The following is a 19,593-nucleotide window of genomic DNA, read 5'->3' on the forward strand; positions in this document are numbered from 1 at the left end:
AAAAGCCAATCATACATACTAGACATAGCAGGCATAAAATTTAAAGGCTCAGGGGAAAGTGTATCTCAGTTCCCCCATGCCTGGGCAGAATAGCAATAGCGCTTAGACTTATATACCGCTTCATAGTGCTTTTTCAGCCCTCTCTAAGCGGTTACAGAACCAGCCTCTTGCCCCAACAATCATGCTCCTCATTTACCCACCTCAGGAAGGATGGAAGCCTGAGTCAACCTGAGCCAGTGGTGAGCTTTGAACTGCTGAACTATGGCTAGCAGTTAGCTGAAGTGTCCTGCAGTGCTGCACTCTAACCACTGCACCACCCCCATCCCTAGTAGTCCTAGGAATAAAGATGAAGGGACTCAGTGGTTTCAAAGATTGTTAGGATTTAACTACAGTATTGTGCATGTCAGTGTGATATTTGAGTACAATGGAAGAAAATATTTGTAGTTCTAGGCTAGCAGTTAGCTACATTGCTGCACTCTAACCAATGCACCGTCCCAGCTCTATAAGCACTGTAGAATAGTCAAAAAGTGCTGTACAGATAATTCATTTTATTTTTTAATGCCGCCCTTCTCCTTAGACTCAGCGGCTTACAACATGTTATCAATAGCACTTTTTAACAGAGCCAGCATATTGCACCACAATCCAGGTCCTCATAATCCTCCACTTACAACAACAACTCAGTCCAACATGTTGCTAAGTGAGATGCTTGTTAAAGAATTCCTTTTGCCCCATTTTACGACCTTTCACGTCTCTGTTGTTAAGTGAATCACTGTAGTTGTTAAGTTAGTAACAGGGTGAATCTGACTTCCCCATTGACTTTGTTCAACAGAAGATGGCAAAAGGGGATTACGTGATCCCACAGACACTACACCTGGGGAAAAGGAATCCTCAATCTGAGTATTGTATTGGCAGTTCTGTGTTAGCAAAAACTTCAGAAGGGAAGGATTTAGGGGTATTGATTTCTGACAGTCTCAAAATGGGTGAGCAGTGCAGTCAGGCGGTAGGGAAAGCAAGTAGGATGCTTGGCTGCATAGCTAGAGGTATAACAAGCAGGAAGAGGGAGATTATGATCCCACTATATAGATCACATTTGGAATACAGTACTTTGTTCAGTTCTGGAGACCTCACCTACAAAAAGATATTGACAAAATTGAACGGGTTCAAAGACGGGCTGCAAGAATGGTGGAAGGTCTTAAGCATAAAACGTATCAGGAAAGACTTAATGAACTCAATCTGTATAGTCTGGAGGACAGAAGGAAAAGGGGGGGACATGATCGAAACATTTAAATATGTTAAAGGGTTCAATAAGGTCCAGGAGGGAAGTGTTTTTAATAGGAAAGTGAACACAAGAACAAGGGGGCACAATCTGAAGTTAGTTGGGGGAAAGATCAAAAGCAACATGAGAAAATATTATTTTACTGAAAGAGTAGTAGATCCTTGGAACAACTTCCAGCAGACGTGGTAGATAAATCCACAGTAACTGAATTTAAACATGCCTGGGATAAACATATATCCATCCTAAGATAAAATACAGAAAATAGTATAAGGGCAGACTAGATGGACCATGAGGTCTTTTTCTGCCGTCAGACTTCTATGTTTCTATGTTTCTATCTCATAAACACGAATCAGTTCCCCAAGCACCTGAATTTTGATCACATAACCACAGGGATGATGAAACGGTCATAAGGCTGCAACACATTCATTGCAACTTTGAAGGGTCACTAAAAGCAGTGCTTGTAAGTCAAGAACCAGCTGTAGTCCAGTGCTCTCAACCGGTATGGCAGTGGAAAACGCAGGTTTATAAATCAGAGACGGATGAGGTCAAGTTTGAAAAGCTGCCAAAAACATGCTCGCATTCTGAAGCCCATTTGGGATATGGATGGTAAACATGAACAGACAATTAAAGAAAAGGAAACCTTCCCCACTCCCAATCCTCTAGATTTTTTAGTACATATGCAAATAAAAGACAGTTGCTTATCTTGTATCCTAATGCAGTCCTAAATTGCATTAACAGAAGGATTTGAATCAAGATCACGAGAGGTCCTAACACCACCCTATAAAGCCTTAGTAAGACCGCAGCTAGAATACTGGATCCAGTTTTGTTCATCCCACTATTGGGGAAAAAAGATGTTGAGACTTTATAAAAAATGCAGAGAAAAACAACCAGGATGATTATTCATTTATTTATTTATTCAATTTTTTAATGCCGCCTTTCTCCTTAGACTCAGGACACTTTGCAACATGTTAATAACAGAGCCAGCCTCTTGCCCCCACAGTCCAGGTCCTCATTTTACCCACCTTGGAAGGATGGAAGTCAACCTTGAGCTGGTGATGAGATTTGAACTGCTGACCTGCAGATCTAGCAATCAGCTTTAGTGGCCTGCAGATTAGGGGACTAGAGGCTAAAACATGAAGAGCAGTTGCAGGAACTGGGTGTGGGTAGTCTAGTGAAGAGAAGGACCAGTGCAGACAAGAAAGCCGCCTTCCAATATTGAGGGGCTACCACAGAGTGGAAGGGATCGAGCTATTGTCAAAATCACTCAAAGGCCAGACAAGGAATGATGGATGGAAAGTGATCAAGGAGAGATTCAGTCTAGAAATAAGGAGAAATGTTCTGACAGTGGAAGTTGTCAGAGCTTTATCTCTGGAGGTTTTCAAGAAAGAGACTGGACTGTCATGTCAGAACTGACAAGGTCTCCTGCTTGGGTAAGGGAGGTTTGGCCTCGATGACCTACAAGGTCCCTTCCAACTCTGTTATTCTGTTCTGTTGTTTTGATATTGATCTAAACTGGAATTCTAGGAAAGCCTTGGCAAATTGAAAAAGACAGAAATATCCAAATAAGGAGCGGGTGGGCATTAGAGGTAAGCAGAGCTGGACAATTGACCATCTCTGATTGCTGCCAACTCTGCAGAGCTGTTTGTTTTTCTTTTAATGGGAAGTTGGATTTCTCCGAATTTTTCTTTTAATGGGAAGTTGAATTTCTCTGGATTTGGGGCCTCCTATTTGATTTACTCCTGAAAACTATCACTAGATGAAAATGCCCACTGACCCTGTGAAGCTAAGCAGAATCAGGCTTGGTTGATAACTGGATGAAAGACCAGCAGCAAATATCAGGCCTATTCCAAGTAATTGGAAATTTTCAAAAAACCCATAAACATCCACATGATGGAAGGTCTTAAGCATAAAACGTATCAGGAAAGACTTAATGAACTCAATCTGTATAGTCTGGAGGACAGAAGGGAAAGGGGGGACATGATCGAAATATTTAAATATGTTAAAGGGTTAAATAAGCTCCAGGAGGGAAGTGTTTTTAATAGGAAAGTGAACACTAGAACAAGGGGACACAATCTGAAGTTATTTGGGGGAAAGATCAAAAGCAACATGAGAAAATATTATTTTACTGAAAGAGTAGTAGATGCTTGGAACAAACTTCCAGCAGACGTGATTGGTAAATCCACAGTAACTGAATTTAAACGTGCCTGGGATAAACATCCATCCATCCTAAGATAAAATACAGAAAATAGTATAAGGGCAGACTAGATGGATCATGAGGTCTTTTACTGCCGTCAGACTTCTATGTTTCTATCCCAGAAGCTCTAGAGGTCTCTATGAAATCACCAGGATTCAAGTTCAGTTTGAAGGGGCTAGTCCTTGACTTACATGAATTCATTTAGTGACTATTCAAAGTAGTAATGGCAATGAAAAAAGTGACTTGCAACACACTGGTCCTTGCATTTATAACTGTCACAATGCCCCTGGAGTCCCATGATCAAATTTTGGACCATCTGGCTTTCTGAATCTATTTACAATTGTTGTGGCACCTTGGAGTCGTGATCAATATCTCCAACTGTCCCAACTGCCTTCAGACGAGTGAAGTCAATGTGGGAAGCCAGATTACCGTATGATTCATTTAACAGTTGCTATGATTTGCTTGTCAAGAAGTTTGTAAAATCACGTGTGTCTCACTTAACAAGTGCCTTATTTAGCAACGTAAATTCTGGTCCCAGTGTCTGGCTGGGAGATTCTGGGAGTTGGATTCTTACAAGTTGCCAAGACTGAGAATAATAATAATAATAATAATAATAATAATAATAATAATAATAATAATAATAATAATAATAATTTATTAGATTTGTATGCCGCCCCTCTCCAAAGACTCGGGGCGGCTCACAACAACGATAAAAAACAATATTATAATGGCACAAATCTAATATTAAAAAAACTAAAAACCCTATCATAATTGAAAACCAAACAGCACATACATAGCAAACATAAATTATAAGGAGCCTGGGGGAAAGATGTCTCAACTCCCCCATACCTGGCGGTATAGGTGGGTCTTAAGTAGTTTATGGAAGACAAGGAGGGTGGGAGCAGTTCTAATCTCCAGGGGGAGTTGATTCCAGAGGGCCGGGGCCGCCACAGAGAAGGCTCTTCCCCTGGGGCCCACCAGATGACATTGTTTAGTCGACGGGTCCCGGAGAAGGCCAATTCCGTGGGACCTTATCGGCTGCTGGGATTCGTGCAGTAGCGGGCGGTTCCGGAGGTACTCTGGTCCAATGCTATGTAGGGCTTTAAAGGTCATGACCAACACTTTGAATTGTGACCGGAAACTGATCGGCAGCCAATGCAGGCCACGGAGTGTTGTAGATACGTGGGCGAATCTTGGAAACCCCACAATGGCTCTCGCGGCCGCGTTCTGCACGATCTGGAGTTTCCGAACACTTTTCAAAGATAGCCCCATATAGAGAGCATTGCAGTAATCGAACCTCGAGGTGATATGGGCATGAGTGACTGTGAGCAATGACTCCCTGTGCAAATAGGGCCACAACTGGTGCACCAGGTGAACCTGAGAATACATTGCATTGTAATAATATAAAATTCAGTGTACTATAAACCAATGGGCTTTGTGCCCTGAATGGCTTGGCTCACATTCCATTACTTTCCGCGCATGGATGGCCTGTGACAGCATCGCTCTGCAGAAGGAGAATTTTTCTCCTTTGAAAAGTTTGCAGATTTTCCACCCGTGCTTATATTTCAAAGCTTATTTTTCTGTGTCTCCCTTCTTTTGTCCCCCATGCAGATCCTGGCTTGTCTCGGAAGGCTACATCTCCAGTCCAGGAGATCTTTCTCCCCAGTGGTCTTCTGACACCACCCTTTCTGACCTGGAGGCCCAAGGAGACATTAGCCCCAACCGAGAGCTGCAAGATGAATCTTTAGGGCCTTGCCACAGCACGCCTGGGATGAAAACCCATTCTAGAGCCGAATCTCCCGATTTCTTACATTCTCCGTTCTTGGATTTGCCTCTTGGGAGGAAGCCCAGCCTTTCAGAGACTTTAAACTCAGCGACGAAAGGCGGAGTTCTTCCAGATCGCAAGCTCAATCCTGCATCAGTTCCTCCTTTGTCGTCTGAGTCTGAAATTCCCCACCCAGAACTTATCTCGGGGGTCCAACTTTCAGAGGGGAATAAGGAAGGAGAAACAGATGGGGCCAATAAGCTTCCGAAAGAGCTGGCGATGTCAGCACTGGCAAATTTACAGGGGGAGGTTCTCTCCCGAGACGATATCTTAGAGCTGCCTTGTTCATCCACGTCAGAGGAAATGCCAAATTCAGGAAAAATAGCTAGACGGGCCGCACAATCCCCTTGGGTTGCCTTGGTAGTTGGCCAGAACAGCCCTGGGCCCAGTAACTCCAACTCCATTCCGTTGGTCGTGATCCCAAGCAACAGTGACAGAGTCCAGCTGTCACCCGGGCCCGTTGCCAAGCCCCAGGTCCCAGAAGAAGCGTGCTTTGCCTCTCCGAAGCTGAATGTTCCGGCTACCCCAACTTCTCCCGAAGGGTACAAGTCTCCCACCTCTTACTGGAAACGGCGCGCCAAGCTCCGCTCTTCCTTGGAACAAAGCACACAGCCACGTCAGGGCTCCTCGTGCCCTGCCCTCGAGGCTTCCCCCTGCTTCTCCTTGACCGTGCCGCTCTCTTTCTCTCCCCACGTGGGTGACCAGGACTTCCATGCTCCGGAGGCGCCGGCCCTGCTCCTCCTCTCCCGCTTTTCTCAAGCCGAGGATCCTAGCCGGAGTTTGGTGACTTCGGACACCCTGCAAGGACTGTTGCGTTACGTCACCGGGAGTCCTTCCCCTTCCTCCCGCTGCCTTCGGCTTCTGCATCGCCTCACCTGCAATCCGGCTTGCCTGGAAGCCTTTGTGCGCTCCCACGGGCCCTCGCTCATCAGGGCTTGGTTGATACTGGGCGTATCCCCTGAACAAGTCGCTACTGCCATCACTGGGGAAGGCGAAGACGAGACAAGGGGTTCGGGTGATCCCGGGAGATTCAAGGAACTGGGTGTGTGTCTCTCTGTGTGTGTGTCTGTGTGCCTCTGTGTTTGTGTGCCTGTGTAGTGAGTTCCTACTATAACGGTAAAGGACGCTGTACCAGTAGCAAAGGTTGAGCTGTGTGTGCAGTGTCGGGTGTCTTGTGTGAACACACACACGTCCCAAAGTGATTCTGCTTGTGCGCATGCACTGGGAGCAAAATTTCGCAAGGGGATGTGTGTGCGCCTGAGGTTTTGGCGATTTTTTTATTTTTCCACATGTGTGGAAGCAAAAAAAATCGTCGAGATCTCACACGTGTGTGTTCCCTGCGCATACACAGAAGCAAAACCATGCTGGGATGTGCGTGCGTGCACGCAAGACACCTGAAGCTATGTGCATAGCACACCGGTAGCAGCAGAAGGAGCAATCCGCCCCTGGTGTGTGTGTGTGTCTGTCTGTTACATTATTGCTGTAGCCAACACGCTTCCCTGGGATTACAGTTAGTCCTTGATTTAACAACTACAGTTGAGCCCAGCGTTTCTGCCGCTAAGCGAGACAGTTAGTGAGTTTTGCCCCATTTTGCAACCTTTCTTGCCACAAGTTGTTAGGTGAACCACTGCGGTTATTAAGTTAGTAACCCGGTTATTAAATGAATCTGAATTGTCCCATTGACTTTGCTTGTCAGATTGTCGCAAAAGGGGCGGGTGGTGGTGGACAACACGCTGCAATCGTTATAAAGACGAGTCCATTGCCAAGCATCTGAATTTTGACCACATAATCAGGGGCGCATTGCAATTAATGTTGCTACTGGTGCACTGCATGTGCAGCTTCAGTTATTTTGTGTGTACGCACGCGCTAATGGTGCATCTCCCCAGTGTGTTTTTGCTTCTGTGCATGCGCAGAAAGCAGAAATGCATTAAAATCTCAAGAGAAGATGCGCACGCACGTGCGATTTTAGTGACTTTGTTTCTGCGGATGTGTAGAAGCAAAAAAACCGCCGAAATCTCTGTTGCGCCTCCCCTCATGAGATTTTGCTTATGCGCATGCGCGCGAAGCAAAAGATACGAAAAATTGAACAAAAAAGATGGTGGCGCCCATGGGACTACCACTAGAGCGGTCGTTCGCAAATTGCGCAATCTAGCGGGCTCTTCCGGCGCGTAGTCCCCTACCACAACCCACTACTGCATGTGAACATGTCATAAGTCACATTTTCCAGTGCTGTTATAACTTTGGGTAGTCGCTGAATGAATGGTTGTAAGTTGAGGACTTCCTGTGTAGGAGTTGGATGGTTCAGACTACATCCCTAGGTTGGGAAGAGTGTCCAGAATACTGTCATAGCGATAGCACTTGCATTTATATACAGTGGTACCTCGAGATACGAGTTTAATTCGTTCCGGACCTGGGCTCTTAAGTCGAGCAGCTCTTATCTCGAACGACTTTTCCCCATAGGAATTAATGTAAATAATTTTAATTGGTTCCAGCCCTCAAAAAACTCACAAAGTTAGTCTAAATTATGCAGAAAGACATGTTTTTAATGAAGAAATGTACATGTACATATAAATGAATAATGAAGTTTCTTTCACTTAACTTGTAAACTTTCTTAAACTTTTAAATTTACATATGTTCAACTTCTCTGCCACCCAATCCTGTAGGACAGAGGTCCCCAACCCTTTTTGCACCAGGGACCGGCTTTAAGCGATCAAGAGAGGAATGGGTGAATGAATGGACGGAGGGTGGGAAGGAAGGAAGGAAAGAGGGAAGGGACAGGAACAGAGGAAGGAAGCAAGGAAACTTATGAAAGGGGAGAGTAAGAGAGGAATGAGGGAAGGGAGGGAGGGAGGGAAGAAGGTGGGAAGGAGAAAGAAAAGAAGAAATAGAGGAAGGGAAGGTAAAAGAGAGAAAGAAAAAGAGCAAGAAAGAAAGCTGCAAGCACCCCCCCAAGCCCCCCAGGCCGGCTGCAACCTTTTAAAACACGCGCGCCGCTTCGCAGCTGTCTCCTGAAGCCGAACGCGGAAGTTAGCGTTTGGCTTCAGGAGACAGCTCCTTGGCGCTTGTATCTCGAATTTGGGCTTGTAAGTAGAACAAAAATATCTCTCCCCTCCCAGCTCTTATCTCGAGTTGCTCTTAAGTAGAGCAGCTCTTATGTCGGGGTTCCACTGTACCGATGTATAATGTTTACAGCCCTCTCTAAGCGGTTTACAGAGTCAACCTCTTGCCCCCAACAATCTGGGTCCTCATTTTACCCACCTCGGAAGGGTGGAAGGCTGAGTCAACCTTGACCCTAGTGAGATTTGAACTCCCAAATTGCAGTCAGCCGTCAGTCAGCAGAAATAGCCTGCAGTACAAAATAGGTAGTCCTCGACTTACAACAGTTCATTTAGCAACCATCCAAACTTACAATGGCCTTGAAACAAGTGACTGTTTTTTCACACATTGTGACATCCCTATTGTCATGGGATCAAAATTCAGATGCTTGACAGTTGACTCATATTTATGACAGTGATCTTCTTTTGTTTAAGTTTCTTTAAGTTTCTTTCCAGCCTTAACCAGGCGCTAATGACATTCCCAGCTCTTACAACTTGCAAGCTCTTTCATTGTTACTCTCTCCGAATAAGGGTGTTTTTTTTAATGCCCTAACCAGGGGATAAAATAATGTGCTGAAACTGACCAGATTAAGGACGCTAGCCAGATGAATACCTGGTAGGCAGATCCCCCCCCCCCCCCCCCTCTATTTTCCTCTCTAAAATGCATCTTACAGTCCCCAAAATATGGTAGGTTTCTTGAGCTTAGTGGAACAGGAAGATAAATGGGGAAAAAATTAGTAGGACATATTGATTTACCCAGATTGTTGGCTGCTAATCTTCCCAGTCAGTTCAGAGAAGCTGCATTTAACCCACTTGCCTTTCTCCCCTGTTTCACAGGAGAAGCTCTACTGATGAACCTCTGTGTCCAGGCAGAGTCACCCTTTGGCGTGGGGGTTCTCACTCACATGCTGCTGTCGGGCTGTGAATCGGACCAAGCCGCCTCTGCGCTGGCACTGCCCCTCATCTGCCGGTGAGTTGGCCACCAGAAGGGGCTTCCAGATGAACCCTGCAGGCAAAACGTTGACTCTCTTGGGTGGTGGTTGGGTGGTCAAACTGGCAGAAAACTTTTGTAATGAAACATAAGCTGCATTCACAGGACTCGCTTAAAGACCCAGCAGATTCTTAGCCTAGGTCAGGGGGGTTCAAACTCGATTTCATTGGGGGCTCAGGGTGGGCGTGGCCAGCTTGATGTCACTCGTGGCGCCTGGAGTGGCCTTAGCGCTCTGTTAGCAAAAATGGGCTCCCAAGCTCTGCTTTCAGCCATGACGGCCTCCTTCTCCCTTCTGCCAGTGAAAAAGGAACACACACACACACACACACACTCCCGAGCTCCATTTTCATTGGCAGAAGGAGGCAGGAGGCCGTCGCAGCTGAAAATAGTGCCTGGGGCTGCACGTGGTCCCCCAAAGCTTGATTTTTGCTGGCAGAGGCACTGCGGGCCGGTCCTTTGCTGTTTTTAGGATGGCCCCATAGGCCCCATCTAAATACCCCGCGGGCTGGATCTGGCCTCCAGCCCTTGAGCTTGATACCCCTTCCCTAGGCTATGTTAAACTAAGTGGTCTTTTTGCAGTTGAGTATGGTGTGAACACAATCAAGGCAACAAATTAATATGTGAATGAGCCGTTTCATGTGGTTGTCTTGGATTTTCTATTGGTCCCCAGAAGTTTAAACATTGGGGAGCTTAGTGGTTCTGGAACCTCAAAACCTACGTCCATGCTGCTTATCCTCAAATGGATGAGATCACTTCAACAGTGGGAGATTTTTCATGTGGGAGGCAACCAGTTAATGCTGGAGGTACAGTCTCACAGAAACCGGAAGAAGATGGGAGAAGGTTGGATACCACCTGAGGTTGGGGAGAAATGTTGTCAGGAATGGGAAGGGGGAGAGAAAGGAGATCAAACTGCAACAGGCGGTAATATTCTTTGTTGTGTGTTCTCTTTGCCGCAGGAAGGATTCTGTTTGTCGTAAGCTGCTGGTGGGCCTCTCTGGCTTGCGGATCTTGCTGGGGGCCCTGGTCCGGGACCCCGACCCCTGTTTTGTCTTCTACACCTCCGAGGATCTTTCCCTCCTCCTGAGCTCCCAAGCTCCGCCTCCTTCTGCTTCCGCGTCACCTCCTGCCTTGAAGCGTTCCCGTCTGGATTCTCCGCAGTCGTGTCCTTACTCCCGCATGGTGGAGGAAGGTGGGGCCGACTTGCTCTTCCAGCTGGACTCTGGACGCACGGTGCCCGCCGTGCGGCAGGCGATCAGCGACGCTTCTGAGGTCTTCCGGGCCATGCTGAGCGGAGGCTTCGCAGAGTCGTCCCACACCACCGTGACTCTTCGCGACGTGTTGCCGGAACCTTTCCTGGCTCTGGCCCATTTCCTCCACGGCTGTCGTGGCAAGCCCTGCCAGGTCCTGGGGGCGCCGCTCTCCCTTGCTTCAGCGGAGGAAATCTTGGTGGTGGCTGAACAGTTTCTCCTTCCAGATCTCCAGGCCTTGGTGGACGAGGCGTTGTGCCGGGACTCTCTCTGCCCTGGGACGCTCGGGGAGGTTTACAGGCTGGCCGAGCAGCAGAACCGGCCACATCTCCTCCGGAATTGTGTGGCGTCCGTTTTTAACCGGGAGGGGTCGGCCCCCGCCCACCGAGCTGCTGCCCTGGCAGAGCTGCTCCGATCTGCTGCAGATCCCAGTGGTTTAGCTGCCAAGCTGCTCGGGGTGGTGTTGGAATCCCCATGGGGCAGCGGCTCGGAGGGTCAGCTAAGCTGACCGATGGTGTCTCCTCTCTCCCAGTTCTTACACACAGCTGAAGCACTGATGCTGTGTTATCGGGCGAGGGAGAGGGCGGTTGGAGTGTTAAACGAATAAACGGCAAGGTGCTCGGAAAAGGGGAGTCTGGGTCAGTGGATGGTTCCCTAGCGGTCAGGACTTCAGCCTAGCAGGGAGGAAGATGTGGGACCAGGCACCGTTTAATCAGTTGGAGGCAGAAAGAGAGAGGCCTGGTATCAGAAATAAGATTTAGCCTGCCCAGCTGCTACAGCACTGTTTCTTAACCTCTGTGACTTTAAGAGGGGTGAGCTTCAACTCCCAGAATTCCGGCTGTGGAATTCTTTAACCCCTCTTAAAGTCACAGTGGTTGAGAAACACTCCGCTGGACTAGGGGTAGGCAAAGTTGGCTCTGCTATGACTTGTGGACTTCAACTCCCAGAATTCCGGCTGTGGAATTCTTTAACCCCTCTTAAAGTCACAGTGGTTGAGAAACACTCCACTGGACTAGGGGTAGGCAAAGTTGGCTCTGCTATGACTTGTGGACTTCAACTCCCAGAATTCCTGAGCCAATCATGCTAGCTCGGGAATCCTGGAAGTTAAAGTCCACATGTCATAGAAGAGCCAACTTTGCCTACCCCTGCACCAGACTAACCAAGGTGGGTAGAAGCCATAGAGGTCCTTGTTCAGGAGCTTGGTGAACCCTTCCCGTCAGAAAGGGGCTCCTGCTTTTCGATTGGTCGAAACTCAAATTAAGCCTAGAACCAGCGATGAGAAATTGTTAGCTTTGAACATGTAGCCTATGGGGCAACCCTCTTCTAGTTAGTTCAGGAACGAACCCCAGTCTCAGAATTGTACACAGGAAGGAATCATCAAAAGCGGGCGAGTGTAGCCGAAGGAAATTTGAGTCAGTGGGAGCCTTACAGCCACCCGAAGGAACCTGCAGAGGTCGAGGTATATTGTCCCCTTCCAGATGAGGCAAAGAAGCACTTACCCCGAGGTCTAATAAAAGTGTGTGGGGGGGGGGAGGCCCAGTTGTGCAGCTGGAACAATAAATGTATATGAACTGTTGTTGTACATAGAGAAATACAGAGAGGCACGAAATGGATGTGTAACTTGTCCTGAGTCCTTCGGGATTGGGCGGCATAGAAGTTGAATACATAAAATAAAATAATAATAAAAATATTTCCTCAACAGAAAGACAGCGGCATCTCTTCGCCATTCACATTGGAGAACGGCGTCCGTGGATAGCCTATGACAGTGTTTCCCAACCTTGGCAACTTGAAGATATTTGGACTTCAACTCCCAGAATTCCCCAGCCAGCAAACGCTGGCTGAGGAATTTTGGGAATTGAAGTCCAAATATCTTCAAGTTGCCAAGGTTGGGAAACACTGGCCTATGAAATCAAAATCGAAAATCTCCCCCGTTGTGCAAATCCATCCAGAATGGATTCATTACTCTCTTTCTCGTGGGCTGGGCACCGTGACTTTCGGCACGAGGTCCTCTGTGGCACCACCCTGGTCTCTCCAGTTTGCAGAGTAAGCAGAGAGAGCCGATGGGGTCTGCCGGCCCTCTTAATACCAGTCCCGTTGAGTTGAGTTGAGTTGAGTCGCCGTCCCTTTGAGTTGAGTTGTGAGGCCCCTTGGTCTTGCTCCCACCCTCCCCTTCTTCCTCCCCTTCTTCGCCTGCCAGCGCTGAGAACAGGAAACGCCTGTTTCTAACTGCATCCAGATGGTGTCCTGCACTGAAGAAGGCAGGAGGGAGGGAGAAACCACTTCCTAAGAGCCTGGGTTTCTATAGGCCACATTCGTCTGGAATGGAGTGGGAGAAGGGGGTCCTAATTCCGCCTCCCACTTTTCTTTTTTGGGGGGAAGGATGAGCTGTCATCTGGATATTCTAATCCTTTTTTTTTTGTTTTGGCATTCATGGACACATCCGGCAACAGCCAAAATACGCACTGGATATAATGGGAGCATATATTCTTACATTAGCTACTTTTTTTCCTTGCTTCTGATGCAACGTCAACGCAAGTGAGAAAATTCTCCTGTTTAGTATCCCTGGGGCTTCATGTTATGGAAAGCCACAAGAGGCAGCCACACAGAGGGCTGGCAGCTGATTTCTCACAGAGCTGTCAGCATGGCACTGAAGCAAACCAGGTCAGATGACTTCTTTGCTTCTGAAATGCCATGTCCTTTGCCCAAAATTGAGGTAGGTGCTTTTCTAACTCTTGCCAGTTCACACCAAGAGCGCATTCAGCTCTTCAACGTCTTGCATAAGCCCTTGCTGTAGCCAAAATGTCACGTTTTATGAAATCCCACCAAAACCCTTATAAAATGATCCCTCTGGTTTAGTTCTTACTCCTAGAACAAGTGTTTCTCAATTTTTCAGTGAGTGGACTTCTGTCCCAGAATTCTCCAGCTGGCAGGCCTGCTAAAAAATTCTAGGAATTAAAACCCACACATTTTAAAAGTTGCAAAAGTTAAAAACAAAACTGCACAAAACATTTCGGAAGTTGTTAACATGATATAGGTCAGGGGTCTCCAACCTTGATAACCTTAAGACTTGTGGGCTTCAACTCCCAAAATTCTTCAATCAATAAAGCTTAAAGTTGCCAAGGTTGGAGAAAGTTGCCAAGGTTGGAGACCCCTGATATAGATAGTTCTCGACTTACATCGATTTAGTGATTGAAGATATAATGGTATTGAAAAAAGTGACAACCAGCCCTTGCACTTTTGCAATCTCCACATTATCACCTAAAGGAAATTCAGGTGTTTGGGTAGCTGGTATGTATTAATACTGGTTGGATGGAGCATCCCAGAATCACCTGATCACCATTTGCAACCTTCCCAGCCAGGGAAACTGGATTTGTTTAATGATCCTCTGATTTTCTTAACAGTTTTTGCAAAACAAAAAAACCCCAAGAAACAGAATAACAAGATTTGGGGGAATCTATCTGGATTAAACCTTTTCTTAATTTAGAACCACAGTTGGAACCAGATATTCTGTTGCTAAGTTATCCAATGAGCCATGTCCGATTTTACTGCCTATTTTTTTCTCATGGTCATTAAGCAAATCTTGTTTCTCCCATTGATTTTGCTTGTTTTGAAGCCGGCTGGAAAGTCCCAAATGGTGATCACATCACAACTCCCCCCCCTTCCCTTTTGAACCTTGCAATTATTGCAAATACATGCTAGTTTGCCAACTGTCTAAATTTTGATCATGCGACCATGAAGATGCTGTGACAATTGTGGAAGAACCAGACACAAGTCACTTTTTTTAGAGCTGTTGTAATTTCATCGCTAAGCGAATGGTTGCAAATCAAGGATTACTTGTACACTCCACAGTTAATATTGCATATTCATCATGAGCTGTATCCAGGTGGGAGAAGGTACATTAAACTTTTCCATCTAGCCACCTTCCGGATGTCAGAAGGCTTGTCCATCACAACAGGTGCATGCAGTGATGAGCTCCTACGGATACGGTCAGGTATGCAGAACCGGTAGAAAAATTTTGATCCCCACCCTCTTTCCCCCCCCTTCTGGGTATGTTTTTCCTATTGCAGTACATGAGGTTGAATGCATATAATTTTAGAAGAGCTGTGTGTGTGTGTCATACACTTTATATAGTGCATAATGTATATTTTTGTGTGCCTGTGTGCAAGTGGAGCTTCATTCAAAGGGATTTTTTATCCACGGAGCTGGAAACCTTTACAGTGTTCCCTCGACTTTCACAGGGGATGCGTTCCGAGACCGCCCGCGAAATTCGAATTGTGTAATATGTATGTACACATATAGCATATATACATAGAATTAAAAGTATATTTTGGATGTTCCGTAATAATAAGGGAAATTGTATCTCTTTGAGGTGAGGAGAGGCCAGGCACCCAAACCCTTGACATGAGTGATGTCAAGTTGGCCACCTTTAAGCCAGTCACATGATCATCAAGTCACTCACACCTGGTCACATGGCTGGCAAGCCACACCCACAATATAAGCCACGCCCACAGTGGTAGTAAAACTTTTTGCAACCCTTCACTGGGTACATGCCAGAGCTGCAACAGAAAAGTCTTTGCAAAACCTCTACTTTGTCTTAGTAACCAGAAATTAAGGTTTGCAGCTGTGTCCTGCAAGCTCTGAGCACAAGCACACACAGTCACATCCTTCGGAGGAGAAGGCTATGTGTCCTTGTCTTAAGAGGCCTGGAATAGCACCACCCCCTTTTTTAAAACTCCAGGCTCTCACAGCTATCTATGCTGCTAGACCTCAGTGACAATGTTTGGTACACTTGCCATTTCTTGGTTTTGTTTTGTTTTTTAAACTTTGTGTGTATGTCTTTGTGTGTGTGCGTGTGTTACTGACTATCTGAAGGTGCCTGGTCAAGTCCTGCAACGTTTTTTCCAGAAGTGGTTCGCCATTGCCTCCTTCTTAGGGTCTGAGAGAAAGTGGCCGGCCCAAGGTGAAGCCCAGCTGGCTTCATGGTCTAGAATCCCAGAATTTGGTTTTTTGGGGAGAGTCAACACAATAGTACAATGCAAATCTTTAAAGAAAAAAGAAAAAGGTGTTCAAATTTCAAGGACGTCTTCCTGTTGATCATGAAATCATCCCGCCTCGGGGCTACATTAACATTCATATTTGATGACTTTTTCTCTCCTCTCTCGTTCTCTTTTGTTCAGATTCCCGCCCCGTCTTGGCTCCCCCCACCCTACTCCAAAATCCTCTGAGTCAAATAATTTCAATGGTTCAGTGACTAAATTCTCACAAATCTCAGCTACACCCGAGCCGGGAATATTGTCCTTCACAAAACCACTCCTTAACTCCAGAACTGCAAACCTCTTTCCCTGGTTTTTTTTTTTTGGCATCCAGATGGGCCAAACAGATGTGATATTAGAACTGCTTACACTGGATCTGCCTTATGGATGCCCAACAGGTCTCTGGGGTGTCTGGATGGGAACCTCAAAAAGTGTGGGAAGGAAGGAAAGAAATGCCTGTGCAAGTGGAGCTTCATTCAAAGGGATTTTTTATCCACGGAGCTGGAAACCTTTACAGTGTTCCCTTGACTTTCGCAGGGGATGCGTTCCGAGACCGCCCACGAAATTCGAATTTCCACGAAGTAGAGATGCAGAAGTAAATACAGTGTTCCCTCGATTTTCGCGGGTTCAAACTTCTCGGAAAGTCTATACTACGGTTTTTCAAAAATATTAATTAAAAAATACTTCGCGGGTTTATTCCCTATACCACGGTTTTCCCCGCCTGATGATGTCATGTCATCGCCAAACTTTTGTCTGCCTTTAATAAATATTTTTTTAAATAAACTTTAATAAATAAACATGGTGAGTAATAATCTAAATGTTTGCTAAGGGAATGGGAAATTGCAATTTAGGGGTTTAAAGTGTTAAGGGAAGGCTTGTGATACTGTTCATAGCCAAAAATAGTGTATTTACTTCTGCATCTCTACTTCGCGGAAATTTGACTTTCGCGGGTGGTCTCGGAACGCATCCTTTGCGAAAATCGAGGGAACACTGTACACTATTTTTGGCTATGAACAGTACCACAAGCCTTCCCTTAACACTATAAATCCCTAAATTACAATTTCCCATTCCCTTAGCGACCATTTAGATTATTACTCACCATATTTATTTATTAAAGTTTATTAAAAAATATTTATTAAAGGCGGACGAAAGTTTGGCGATGACATATGACATCATCGGGTGGGAAAAACTGGTATAGGAAAAAACCGCGAAATATTTTTTAATTAATATTTTTGAAAAACCATGGTATAGACTTCGTGAAGTTCGAACCCGCAAAAATCAAGGGAACACTGTATTTTGTAAAGAGTGTTGCTCAATAAGGGTAATACCAAGAACCTTGGTGGTGCAGTGGTTAGAGGGCAGTCCTGCAAGCTACTTCTGCTGATCACTGACTCCCAGCAGTTTGGCAGATCGAATCTCAGTAGGTTCAAGGTTGACTCAGCCTTCCATCCTTCCAAGGTCAGTAAAATGAGGGCCCAGATTGTTGGGGGCAAGAGGCTGACTCTATAAACCTCTTAGAGAGGGCTGTAAAGCACTGTGAAGTGGTATATAAGTTTAAATTGAGACATCTTCCCCAGGCCTGTACAATTTGTGTATGGAATGTTGTGTGTATGTTTTTTAATTATGGGTTTTTTAGTTTTAAAATATTAGATTTGTATTTTACATTGTGTTCTACTATTGTTGTGAGCCGCCCCGAGTCTATGGAGAGGGGCGGCATACAAATTTAATAAATAAATAAATAAATAAATAAATAAATAAATAAATAAATAAATAAATAAAAATAAAAATAAAAATAAAAATAAAAATAAAAATAAAAAAATAAAATAAATAAAAAAATAAAATAAAATAAAATAAATAAATGCTATTGTTATTTTACTTATCACCACAACTAAGCCCAAAACTTATGTTGCTAAGTGTGAAATCTATTCATTGAGCTTTGCCCCCATTCTGGGGTTTTCCTTGCCATATTTGTTAAGCGAATCACCTTTGCCGTTAAATTATTAACTCAGTTGCTAAGTGAATCTGGTGAATCACGTAACCAGAGAGATGCTGCCACTATTTATGTGAAAAATAACCATGTCACCTTTTTCAGTTTGTGTCACTTTGAATATATATATACAGTATATATATTGTTGTGGTTGGCTCTGGCGCAGCTCCTGCTCCAGGGAAGGTGGAGCTGGAGGCAGGGGAAATTTCAACATGTCACAGGCCTGTGTTATTGCCGACAGAGTCAGTTCAGAGTTTAGTTTCCTTGGACGAAGAAGAAGGTGGGAGTGACTCGGCAGAGGGGGGCTTGGCGCACAGCCCAGCAGTCAATCTCCATTATCTTCTATTGATTCGTATGAAGACGTCTTGGACCCACGCAAGCACAGAATTATGCGTAGAAGAGACCAAGTAAGGACATATTACAGGAGATAAGAGAGGCCACCTGTGTTTGGGTGGGGCTTCAGTAATTAGGGCTGCTGCTATAAATAGCAGCATGTGGGTTTGGCCATTGTGGAAGAATATCTGATCAGAGTTCTTCAGGAATCCTGTGTTGCTGTTTTCTGGACTTTGTTTGTTGATTTTTCACGCCTTTGAAAACAAAGCAGAGCAATGTATGTGTGTGTGTGTGTGTGTGTGTGTGTGTGTGTGTCTTACTTCGTTGGAAGAAGAAGGGGTGTGAAGTTTCTTCACAGCTGCTAGCTAAGTACTTAATGACTGCTTAAGGGAAATTGTACAGACTACATGGGGACGAGTGCTCTTTGCAATACAAAAAGAGTGAGTTTATTTTGAATTTTGGGATAAAGAACATTGTTTTGAATTTTCAAACGTGTGTGTGTCTGAAATTTGTACTCTTGAATTTTCGGGAGGCTCCTACCAGAGAGCCGGCAGAACATATATATTATTTTTTCTCCAACTGAAAAACAACACATATGCCATCAATGCTTAACAATATGATAAACAATTATAGCATCTCTTATATGAAAAATTAATAAGAGTCACTTCAAACAGTCACTAATTGAACTGTTGTAAGTTGACAACTACCTGTACTTCCTTCTCTTCCTTAACATTCCGTGCCACTATTGTGACTACCGTTGTGTGTTAACACATCCACACAGTGCTAAGTTTCTCTTAACCACTTGAGGATCACTTTCTTCGGTTCACACAAGGGGCCTTTGTAGGTTTGCCAGTGGAAACTGAAAAAGCCACCATGCTTGTCAAATCCCATCACTAATATGGGGAATCTCCTTGACCATCCCAACATTCTGATACCCTCAACCAGTGAAGGGCTGCAAAAATGTGGGTGTGGCTTATTTTGTGGGTGTGGCTTGCTGGCCATGTGACCAGGTGGAATTGGCTGGCTTAAAGGTCATGTGGCTGGCTTAAAGGTGGCCAACTTGACATCACTCAATAAAACGTATCAGGAACTCAATCTGTATAGTCTGGAGGACAGAAGGAAAAGGGGGGACATGATCGAAACATTTAAATATATTAAAGGGTTAAATAAGGTCCAGGAGGGAAGTGTTTTTAATAGGAAAGTGAACACAAGAACAAGGGGGCACAATCTGAAGTTAGTTGGGGGAAATATCAAAAGCAACGTGAGAAAATATTATTTGACTGAAAGAGTAGTAGATCCTTGGAACAAACTTCCAGCAGACGTGGTTGGTAAATCCACAGTAACTGAATTTAAACATGTCTGGGATAAACATATATCCATCCTAAGATAAAAATACAGGAAATAGTATAAGGGCAGACTAGATGGATCATGAGGTCTTTTTCTGCTGTCAGTCTTCTATGTTTCTATGTCAAGGGTTTAGGTTAGGGTTAGGGTGCCTGGCCTCTCCTTGCCTCAAAGTGATACAATTTTGCTATCTGTTTACTATTCCTGAACATCCACAATACATACTGCTCAAAAAAATAAAGGGAGCACTCAAATAACACATCCTAGA

At 45.1% G+C, this 19,593-nt stretch overlaps 1 protein-coding gene across 1 annotated transcript in view; it reads left to right on the forward strand.

The window, feature by feature from the left end:
* The window catches only part of ARMC5 (armadillo repeat containing 5), a 13,849-nt gene extending 1,516 nt beyond the window's left edge, over positions 1–12,333 (forward strand). Inside the window, exons 2-5 of the mRNA XM_070728571.1 lie at positions 2,913–2,916; positions 5,082–6,337; positions 9,228–9,360; positions 10,338–12,333. Coding sequence (XP_070584672.1) covers positions 2,913–2,916; positions 5,082–6,337; positions 9,228–9,360; positions 10,338–11,136 — 2,192 coding nt within the window. The 3' untranslated portion in view covers positions 11,137–12,333. The remainder of the gene's footprint in view (positions 1–2,912; positions 2,917–5,081; positions 6,338–9,227; positions 9,361–10,337) is intronic.
* Positions 12,334–19,593: the final 7,260 nt, after the last annotated feature.

Source organism: Erythrolamprus reginae, chromosome Z, assembly GCF_031021105.1.
Source record: "Erythrolamprus reginae isolate rEryReg1 chromosome Z, rEryReg1.hap1, whole genome shotgun sequence".
NCBI lineage: Eukaryota > Metazoa > Chordata > Lepidosauria > Squamata > Dipsadidae > Erythrolamprus > Erythrolamprus reginae.